The sequence below is a fragment of the Glandiceps talaboti genome, chromosome 2 (genome assembly GCF_964340395.1).
Source record: "Glandiceps talaboti chromosome 2, keGlaTala1.1, whole genome shotgun sequence".
NCBI classification, from domain to species: Eukaryota; Metazoa; Hemichordata; class Enteropneusta; family Spengelidae; genus Glandiceps; species Glandiceps talaboti.
This window is the reverse complement of record NC_135550.1, coordinates 27,714,974-27,727,024: the sequence shown is the minus strand read 5'-3', so window position 1 is coordinate 27,727,024 and position 12,051 is coordinate 27,714,974. Positions and strand designations below refer to the sequence as shown.

The 12,051-nt window shown below is 34.0% G+C and overlaps 1 protein-coding gene across 1 annotated transcript in view; it reads left to right on the top strand.

The window, feature by feature from the left end:
* LOC144453480 (CDAN1-interacting nuclease 1-like) overlaps positions 1-12,051 on the top strand; it is a 51,133-nt gene that overhangs the window by 26,595 nt on the left and 12,487 nt on the right. The window contains exons 9-10 of the mRNA XM_078144791.1: positions 9,955-10,020; positions 10,448-10,553. Coding sequence (XP_078000917.1) covers positions 9,955-10,020; positions 10,448-10,553 — 172 coding nt within the window. The remainder of the gene's footprint in view (positions 1-9,954; positions 10,021-10,447; positions 10,554-12,051) is intronic.

Below are 12,051 nucleotides of genomic sequence, written 5' to 3'. Positions count from 1 at the left end.
CTGCCTGATGACTTTACCAGCTAATTCAAAGAGCTGTTGTTGTTGTAAATGTACATTTAATGAACAAGTTTGCAAATGGAAAACCAAGGGGCCTGAAACTGTTTCTTTACTTCAAAGAAAAACAGATGCATTAGAACGACCGTATAACTTTTGAGTGCATGGATAATATGTCTAACTTTTAAATGTGCAGGTCTGATACAAACTCATACATATTTATGATGTGTTGTCACCATGACAACAGATGAAACTTTAATTATTAAAGAGTCTGTAATCTGATTGGATGTATACAATTACAGAGAAAGAAAATATAGAAAGAAGGAAAAACTAACAAACAGTGTAATTATAAAAAGAAAACCTTCAAAGAATGGATATTAGGAAAAACATGCTCTGTTTTTGAAAATTGAGTATTTGGTATGAAATGTTGGCATAGTAATTTTTCATATCACATAATGTATTTCAACAGTTGTAATCAAAAACTCTTTTAAAGATACCGCATCCCGCAGAGATAGGTCACCATGGAAATAGTTGACATGGCAACAAAAAATTGTAAACAACTTCCCATTTTAAAGTTCCAGTGAGAATACTAGTATTATAATTTTATACCCTTGACTTCTTTTTAGGTGATCAGTAATTGTACTGTTATAAGAATTATCAGTTTTATGTTCTAATCAAATTTTATGATTGATTTTGCTATCACTTTCCCACTACCTTACTGGATTAATTTGTTTGCATGGTGCAAACATGATAAGTGTTCAACAGTTGAAATGAAGACAGAGTCAATTTAAACTAAAGTAAAATAATCCATAATAGTAATGTATCAGATCGACAAACTGACTACAGGAAAGTATAACATGAAATTACAATTAATGTTTTTTTTTTGTTTGGTTATAATGTCTATAAATGTTTGAATTAGTCGATATTCTTGTTTCCATACGTGACACACACAGCAAACCCATTTCCAATACAATTGCGGATACGGTATTGACTTGAGAATAGTAGAATGATTGTTGATGTGTTATTTACAGACGGTGATTTGAAGAGAGTAGAAACATATCAGTGGCTGGTTATACAAACCCTAGTGAACATTGACACTCATTAGATTGTCACCCAAACTCAGCAAAATGTACAAATTAAATCTTGTTGTCATCCTCTATGGTTCAGTGTCAAGCAGACACTATCGTTTAACAACGACTTTACTGTGATACCCTTGACAACTATTACAACCAAAGTGCTATTCCTCAGCATCTGGTGTATCCAATCAGGTGTGATTTTGATGAGCCTCAGTCAAAATGTATGAACTCTGAACAGTGATTGGTTGATATATAGCATAGAGCAGGTGTACAAAATGACCAATAGGAGCATAGTACATGCATACATTATTGTAGATTTAAATAAATCACAGATACAAATTGTGAATTTTATACAAATGCACAGAGAGAGTTCTTTGTAAAGTGCAACTATGATAAACTTTTTCTATTGCAAGTATCAAAGTTCAAGATTGTTCATATTTCGTGTATTTGAATTAACTTTGTTTTGCGGAAGTCTAGACCAATTCCAGCAAATTCTAAGCTTGAAATAGAGATGGTGACTGTAGTATGATAAATATATATCTTGGTATACTTAATGTTAACATCAAACTCATCCTGTAGCTAATTTATCTCAAAAGTAAGGAAAAATCCAGTTGCCATGGTAATGTAGGTCAGAGGTCAAGGTCACACCACTCATTAGATTTAAAGAATAATTATTACTGAGATAAATTTCCAACAAGAGTGCTGTCAGATGGTTGCCATGGCAACATTCTGAATAATCTCAGTATATCAATTCTCATTGCCATAGTTACAACAGTATGCAAATGTACTCAGAAAACCATTTTGATGTTTAATCTCAGAAACGTATCATACAGTGTGTGTTGTCATAAATTTCATAAAGAGACAAATTATGATGGTGCTGATGAAGATGTGATGATGATGATAACTAAATAACATATTGAGGAATGATATGATTATACCTGTACATGCATAATTTATGAAAAAATGATGTCAATTGTGTACATTGGACATATTAAAGGTACCACTGAACCAATGATGTCGATACAAATTGCTCTCATTTATCTCATGTTTTTTGTTCCAGTGTGTTCAACTTGGCTTGCAAATAGCATAATAATGATTATACATGTATTAAATACTTAGCAATGGTTAAACTTGTCTTTGGTTAATGTTTTTAATCCATTGTGTTCTATGTGGAATGAGATTTACGTAAACCTACAGTTTGATCAGTTTTCATTTCACTGTGTACATGATGAAGGGGATCATAAAATATTTTAGTATTATCAGATGCTGTATAACCATAATCATTTAAAAGACAAGACAATATAGGAAGGATGCATCATATCAATTTGGAAGTACTTCTTTCATTATACTGAAGGGGGGGGGGGGGTTCCAGCTTGAGATGTGAAATAGCATGATAATCTGTATATGTATTTATCATTGTGGTAGGCCAGCTTTCCAAACTCAAACACCAGGTCCACCCATTCTGTTTGTATTGCTATAACATGGAGGGAAGATAACAAGTAAAGCATGGGATTTTTGAGGTTTATGCAGTCTGACATCTAGTTGAAGAGTGGTCTTTTAAACAAAGGGTTGTACAGCTAGAATGTAATGTCATTGAGATTGGATTTCACACCGAAGGTAGTACCCAGTGCAAAGTAATGGAATTCACCTCCCTGCTGTATAAATGCACCGACAACTTTACAAGCATCAAATGAATGCGATTCAGAGATTGTGATGGTGACAACTGAAAAGTGCCAAGCGCATACTGTTATCACAGATAGTGATGGCACAGTGGTTGCCTCAAGATTTCATCTCCAAGTTCATTATACAATAGTATAATCTTTCATGAAAACTTTCTTTCTTGTGAATACTATGAAATAATGCCGTATAATTTTGGATTCTTTCGTCAAATTAGACAATACATGCAACATCGTCTATACTTGGGTATTGACTACGTTTTTCTCCAAACTGGTTAGATTTACACATTTTTTATGTAAATTGTGTTTTCACTGATATTAGATAATTTACTGTGTCATCAATGTAAAGGAGGTCAGAGTACATCATCTGTTAATAGATAACGAGTATACTCTTGTGTTTTCATCAAATTACATGTACTACGTTGATATGCAAATTAAGGTATTCCAGTATGAACCCAGTCACAACTGTTACTTTTTATACATGTCTGTGATTGTTCTGGCCTTTCCTAACCTCTGCTTTACTCATCTTTAATACAAAATATTAAAGTTAAAAGACAGAAAGACAAACAAAACATAATATTTAAAACGTGAAAGGTGTTTGCTCCATGTAATTTAGCTTGGACTAGATATAATGGATTTGTATTTTCAACTCTCTTTACATAATAGTGAAGTATTAAAAGGTGTTGCAGTAGTGATATGCAAATTAAAAAGAGCGTTTTGATGAAACCATTTTTCATCCCATTATTATTTTAGGCCTTCTTATAATTAATACTGATATCAATATCTCTTTGATCGTGATTCCCAGAAAATTAACATTAGTTCAGTACTTTCAACCCTATGGACACACAAAATTAGTATTCAAATGATACTCTGATAATTGTGCCTGATGATAGCTCCAAAGCTATTTTACCCTGAGATCATGCAAAGACAGTGACCAGACTTTGGTACTTGCTTCAATTTCAATTTTTCATATTAAGATCTTATGTTTGTTTTTGTACCAAATAAGGAAGAAAGACATACCTATGAAAACAAGGAAAAATCTAATTCGTCTTCATTCCATACTATATCCTCCTCTCACCTTTACCCCCACTGTCACCCCCACCCTCTCACCTTTACCCACATTGTCATCCCACCCTCACCTTTATCCCGACTGTCACCCCACCCTCTCACCTTTACCCACAGTCACCCCACCCTCTCACCTTTACCCCACTGTTACCCCCACCCTCTCACCTTTACCCCCACTGTCACCCCACCCTCTCACCTTTACCCACTGTCACTCCCACCCTCTCACCATTACCCCCACTGTCACCCCACCCTCTCATCTTTACCCCAACTGTTACCCCCACCCTCTCACCTTTACCCCCACTGTCACCCCACCCTCTCACCTTTACCCACTGTCACTCCCACCCTCTCACCTTTACCCACTGTTACCCAACCCTCTCACCTTTACCCCCACTGTCACCCCACCCTCTCACATTTACCCCCACTGTCACCCCTACCCTCACTCTCCTCACTTATTATTCAATGTCCATAATTCTCACCAAATATGCAATGAGCAAGAAAGTTCTGTTTGGTATATATTGAAAATTGAAGTAACCAAAACATATAAAAAATTGTCATTTTGTTTACTGCTAAATCTTTCCTTATGTCCGATGGAAAGTTATTTGACAACAATCATTCTTGCATTTTATTACACACGAGTACACACTAATTAACAAAATAATGCTAACAAAAATTATTTAATATCAAAGGAAGGTACAGAAGGAGACACTATGATATCCATTTCTCGTTGTTTCCTATATTTTGGTTGCATACAAAGTGAAAGATGAAACAAATAATAGAGACTTACTACATGTATGAAACAAGATATTAACCTCAGCAGGATATGTCTGGTAAATTGAAAAATTTAGCCAGTATGTGCTTTGTGAAATCATTAATTACAATTCATCAACTTAATAAGGTAATATAATATATGATTTATGCATGCAATTTTAGAGACAAAGCGCCGCCAAATTTGAGCAGAAATGAAGGAAGTGCAAATTTTGCATCCAATAAAGACAGGAAATGAAATCTGGTTCATTCATTTGTTTTTACTGTATATGATATCTTCCGTATCTATTGTGTGGGCCTGTCAGCAGCTGGTGCAACCTTTGACTGCTACTAAAACCAATCCATCAAAGACTTCCATAAACAAAAGACTACACAAATGCTTCATTTTGGCAAAAGGCACTGATATGCCATAATTAGAGAAGAATCAACTTTATACATATATGCATATTGCTTTGTGCAGCTAAAACACAGCCATGATCTCCTCATTTTTAAAAAAATATTTTTAGTATTATACAGACAATTAGTCTTGCACCTATAGGATACCAAATGACAAATAAAATGATAAATAAGTGCAGTCAATTTCAATTACCATGGCCAGGTCCTGTAATGAATTGACGGATGCCGCCAATTTGATTATTCCCAAATTCAGGAATCAAATGAAAAGGTGGTATATTGGATAATCGCTATCATTATAGAGTAATAAGCAATAGTACATTTACACAAAGTTGAAACCCATAGACTAAACTAAAGATCTTTTGTTATGCTAAAATTGACCGCCAGCCATGTAAAAGTAAATGGACAAGTTTTGGTAGCTAGCGTGAGTTTTATTGTATACACTGCTTTGATCAATACAAGAGTTGGATAAACCAAAATCAGTCTGTACTCCATCAATGTCAACCCACATATTTCCTACACGACAGCGTTTAATGCCATTAATTGCTTATCTCCAATTGTTCCTGAAAATGCTTCCAGCCACAGAAATTTTTCTCTCTTTGTATTTTTCCATCATTGAATTTGGTATCCAGGAGAGTGATACCTGTAGACAAGTAATATTTTCTATTTGTTTGTTTGGTTGTTCTTTAATGTACTATGTTTTTGCCATCCATTACAGTTTTACTTGTCATTTGTATGTAAATGAAATCTATCAGCTCTCTGTCCCTGTCTTTCATCTCTTTTCCATCATTTTTCCATAGTCAACTGTAATAGTATGTTGGAATAATCTGAAAGAGATAAAAGAAAGTTAACCTATTAATGTGGTACATTAATGTTGGTTACATCCAAAGGATACTTTGTGGGCATGATACTTAGACGCCCCCACCCCCTCCTCCCCACCCCACCCTACCCCTTACAAAATGGTACAATATTTGGCTGATGATAGAGCAGATGTAATCTCATTGTACATCACTACAACTACATACTATGCATAGTTTATAAAACATGTTGTGATGAACAGGAACCCAACCATATGGTGAAAGACTTTCCCAAGCTGAAAATACAAATGAAATGTAGGGTTTTCAGTAGTACTTGAATTGTGTTCTCTTTACTGTGCTGGCAGATTGTATAGGTTTGAAACTCTAAACCTATTTTCTGTTCTGTTCATTATGTTAAAAATGTCTAATATCTTTCCATCCATAGATGTTCATGTAGCTGTTTGGATTAGTACCTTTTTGATGTCGTCTGTCTGTCTGTCTATCTGACTGTGTATGTCTCTCTTTGTCTTTCTCTGGCTCCCTGTCTCTGTCTGTCTGTCTGTCTGTCTGTCTGTCTGTCTGTCTGTCTGTCTGTCTGTCTGTCTGTCTGTCTGTCTGTCTGTCTCTCTCTCTCTCTCTCATATATGTATGTATGTGTGTATATATATATGCATGTATGTATGTATGTATGTATGTATGTATGTACGTATCTATGTATGCATGCATGCATATATGTATGTATATGTGTATGTATATTACGTACGTACGTATGTACGTATATACACGTGTGTGTGTGTGTGTGTGTGTGTGTGTGTGTAGGTATATCTACGTCTGTAGTCTTTGTCTGTCTGCCTATCCCCTCTTCCCCAGTTCACTGACAACTTATTCAAACCCTGAACAAATGTCTCCAAAGCAATGTTTCCATCTCACTGCACTGGCTACGTTCATGCGCATTGTGAAGTCCACACATTTCATATCCATCCTAGTATATTCCTGTTGACGTATAGTTATTGCATATTTCTCTACAGATAAATAATTGTACAGAATTTGACAAAGAGATCAAAAGGTGAGACACAATGTTATCACCCAGTTAATAAAGCAAATAGAAATTTTCAAGCTTTCCAAGCACCGAAATGTAATATTGACAATTAATTTTCATAACGCAGGTTGCCTTGATATTAAATTATCACTATTAGGTACAATGCAATAAATTATTGAAATGAGAGTTATTGCCGATGGTGTGTTTGGTGAATGGACCATTATTAGACATATTTTGTACATGACACTATTCATATTGTTATGCCAACCTTAATTTGCCAACCTTACTCCAGTATGATTTGTTTCATTTTGAATTATTGTGAAAACCATTCAAAATATAATTTTTTTGATGTCATATCGCTCTTAAATATTTTGACATTTCAACCTGTGTTGTTCTGGAAAATACTACCAGCAAATGTTGATATCAGTTTACTGTTTTCATAGAAATAATATTATATTGCGTCACGTTCATCTGTAGAGAATTGCTTGAAGATTACAAATGTAATATTCATTTATAAAATTGATAATTTTTACCCATCCATTGTCAGTACATGTCGTCTTCAGTAAAATATTATGTTAATGTTTTCTGAACTGAAATATGTAACAAGAAAATATAATAATTACAAGTTTTATCTGGTATGGAAATTGAAAATTAAATATACATATAAAGTTAGTAGTTGGTGTTAGGAATGAGATAAATGAAATATGCATGTTTTATTATATAATATTAATAAGGCATTTTTTAATTTCATTTTTTATCTTTCTGTGTGTTGTTTTACATCCTGATATGTGATGGTGGATGGTGTGGCAGGTGGAGGGACATTCACAAGTATAAACAAAATGTAGGAATGTTTATGAAACTTGATAAAGGAAGTATCCGCTTTACACAGGAAAGTCAGGTTATCAAGTTAACAAGAACAGTTGAACTATTCACAGTTGACAACATACCTCCATCACTGTATACTATGTATGTATGTATGTATGTATGTATGTATGTATGTATGTATGTATGTATGCATGTATGTATGTATGTATGTATGTATGTATGTATGTATGTATGTATGTATGTATGTATGTATGTATGTATGTATGTATGTATGTATGTATGTATGTATGTATGTATGTATGTGTGTGTGTGTGTCCATCTGTCTGTCTGTCTGTCTGTTTTTCTGTCTGTCTGTGCATGTATTTGTGTCTCTGTATAGGCATGTGTAAATGCTTTCTGAAAAAAACGATAAAACAATAAGTTGTTTCACAAATGATGCATGTAGTCTAGAACTTAGCATTTCTATCCAATTGACAGCAAGACAGAAAAGGCACATTAATGATTTCATGAAGTGAGAATCAACTAGATAATTTCTGACATTATGATTCTCTGTTACTCCCATTGCTATCGTTACTCAGTTGCTTAGTACTGGCTACATCCAATCTTATCTTCATTATTTATGATGACTAAAATTTCATAACTAAATAACCCCTGCAAATGCATTTTCTCAGCTCATCAGAGATGACCTTGAGATTGACCTCATCAGCTTATTACATATTATATATGGTTAATCAGCAATAAATCACCCAGACTGCTATAATTAATTGTCTAATTATGCTAATGATCAGTAACTGTAATGATCATGAACTGATTAAAGGCTTTATTGAGTGCTCAGTATAAATGAGTTAATTGTCGGTTCACTGATTATATAATAGTCTATATATTTATCCAGGACTATTTCATATATCCTAGTGTCTATATAGTCTTCATCAAATTCTAATTGAGTTTGCCAAATTTTTTATTTTATTTTTTGGGGAATGATCATTTTTATACAACAATTAAAATGACTTACAGTCATATATGGATATAGTATTAAAGGGGAGTGGAGTTTTATATCAACAGTTTTGTATTTTTGAACTTATTAGCAGTAATTTTTTATCAGACAACTAGAGTAAATGTTTATTTTTTATTTTGAGATACTTACATTGAATTGCATTCTGGTCAGCTGCTTAAAGGGAATCTGGCATCTGAATAAGTCACTTTTTCCTGAATTTTGATAAATTTTTGGGTCGAACCATCCTGGATAAGCCGATTAAACTAAATTGACAATGCTAAGTAGTCATTTTGTGACCGTGTTAATTCATTGCAAAGCAGCAAACCAGTCAGCTGACACTTCTCACTATTACAGACAACTTTATTAATGTGGATGAAAGTTGTGCCACTTCACCCTGTTTGCTCAACTAAAAGCAGAAGTCAATTACTCTGCACTAATTCTGGTCATTCATTTTGTCAAAGCTGGTTATGTCACAGTTGCAGCAAGTCATCACTAATACTTCTATACTCTGTTCAAATCTCTCTCTTTAATCATCTCTATTAAACTCAGAAAGGTAATTACTAGACAAACTGTCATCAGTAAATTCATTTTCACTAGTCAAATAGATGATAGGGTGCACATTACACATTTATTTAATGACGATTTTTCTTCTCCCTGTTTTTCATGAAATGATAAGTTTTGACATGACAGTAAGAGTGTTTAGTTGATAGTAATTAATAATCGGTGTTCCAAATCACTCTTACTTCATCTTTACACATCCAGAATACTGCCTCACCAGATATATCTATAATTGATGTTTATGCACCTCAAAGTCAATCTGCGTTTGACCTTTGCCTTCAAATAGAGAAAAAGTGTCATAGTCTATTTAAGAGGATTTTTTTCGGAAAAGTAGGGAAGGCAAATAGAGATTACCCCATCCCTAACTTTTAATATGAACTGATTCAGTTGACATATTAAAGATTCACAGCATTCCAAATCATTCCAAATTTGGTGACAGCTGTATTTTGATATTGTAAAAAGTAAAAAAAAAATTAAAATTTTGAATACATCTGACCATTTTAGTGAATTCAGAAAATGGATGGAATCTTCTTCTGGCTAATGGCACTGTAGTGAACATAACATGGACCAAAACATAGGCATTAAGACTCACAGCCAGGTTGTAAAATATGGAAAATTTTAAGGCTAAGGGAAGAAACTGTCATGAAGTTTATTGAAACAGTTTTGCTACCTGTGTGTCATTCACTGACTTTTTTTTTTACATTTTCAAAGTGCAAGCTGTTCTTCTAATGACACTTTTATGATTCTTTTGTGCATTTTGATTTCCTCGCAGGTGAAGATGACATGAGAAGTCGTGGATATGATAAAACGCCTGATATTAAATTAGAGGTGCCCATCGGTAAGTCTGTGTATATCTGATCAGGACTCTAATGAGTTTTCTGAGTTGGTGGTAGATTGCATTTATATTATCTGTAGGGTGATAACCTTTGCCGACTGTTGGCCAACTGTCTGAGACAAAGTGACTCGACTTATCTTTTGATGTCAGCCGGGTCACAACATGTACCTCGGCAGTATCGCAACAAATGAAAGGCAAGTAAGAAGTGTGAAATCACTCAACATGAGACCTTTCTCACACCACCCCTGGAAGTCACTCTTTATTATTCCAACAGTTTTTTTTTCCAGCTTTTTGTGAGGGGGGGGGGGGGGGGGGGTTAGCATACACCTTTATATTGCATTCATTTATCTTATCTCACAAAACAAGGCAAGTTGATAAAGATTTCTTAGTTTTCATATTATGAAATCATTTTATATCTTGCATTGCTCAGCTGTGGACGGATACGTTGTCAATTGGATTGAAAGTAAAGCGTCTTTTGGAGATGAATACAGTCATAACACTTACCTCAAAGATCAATTTTGGAGCTACCAGAACAGGTTTGTGTCAAGATTTCATCAAATTTTTATCTGACTTTTCCTTTTGATCTCTGAGCTGTTAAATTAAATGATATGATGCATGCATCAGTTGCTATGGTCATAGTTAGTATCAGAATTGAGTTGACAGGTCCAGCCTGGCGAGGCCGAGCTGCATAGCGCCCTCCCATGGTCAAATTCTGAAATGTTGTATTTGAAACTAGATTCTGTTGGCTAAGATATCGTGAAACAGAAAGCTATAAAACCGGAATAAAAAAGAAGTGTATTCATTTCTTATTGAAATAAAAACAAAAACACTTTCCCCATGCATTTTAATCTGGAAATATCCAGACCAATAACATGAGGCTTTCTTTCTATGTAACAAAAAATGATGTGCCTGAGGGTATCGCTGGAACCTTGCAGTGTGTGTGTATGATAGTTGTGAAAACCTGAGACTTTCATATCATTTGTTAGACCTTCACAATCGGCTTCAATTTCTGTTACCGATAAAACTTGATAATCAAACACCAGAAGACAGCAGGAGTTCCTCCTGTCTCAATCAACTCAAACTTTTCTGAAATATCAAAGCAGTTTAGAAAGAAAACAAACTCCTATTGAATTTTAGAAATTGCTGTAATTAAATTTCCCTTTCTGCTGTATCCTCTTTTCAAACTGTTCCACGGTATCCATAAATTTACTTAGAAATATTGAGCCTGAATGGCAGTGATGATCCCAACAAAAGATCAATGACAACAAAAGAATGCTAACCTTGAATAAATATTTGTGGCCGATGATATAATCAGTTTATTTGCCGCCATAAAACCTATAATCCCTTTTATTTGACACACAAAACATTGGTTTCACAATCTGTGGTTTAAATTTACATCTGTTGCACTTCAGCAAACAGATTTTCAATGAAAGATGTTATGAATTTGTGCTATGTTAACCAACTCTATCCTGTATCCTAAAATAATGTGATATAACATATACACATATTTTTATGCTGTGTTATCTGTTGTTTTTAAAAAAATAGTTTCTGTTGTCGATAACCATTTTTTGTATCGATGGGTGTCATAATGTATATCATTGCATGCCTTGCCAAGTGGTGATTTTGCCAACCCAATTTTGATGGAGAAAAAGTTGTAGAATTTTGTTTCTTTTTAAGTTACTAGCATAATACTCAAAATGATTTTATTGTAAAAGAATGTTGTGAATAATTGTATTTTTTTGTGTTTACATTCTATTACTTGAATGAAAGATTAACACATTTGCTCCTGTGGACTTGTTTAATGCTTGATAAAGAGTCAATTAACCTGTTCTTTGTGTTGTCTGAAGTCCAAGTACATATAGCAAACTACTAAGACTATTGATATAGACTGATTGACTGCAATAATTACTAATTTATTTAGATGGAATTTAGGAATAATCATATTTGCTTCGGGAAGTTACAGAAATGAAGATAAGTATTAAAAGTCAAAGAAAATTCAGTTTCTTGAAATTTCAAACTTGAAACTGATTGTAA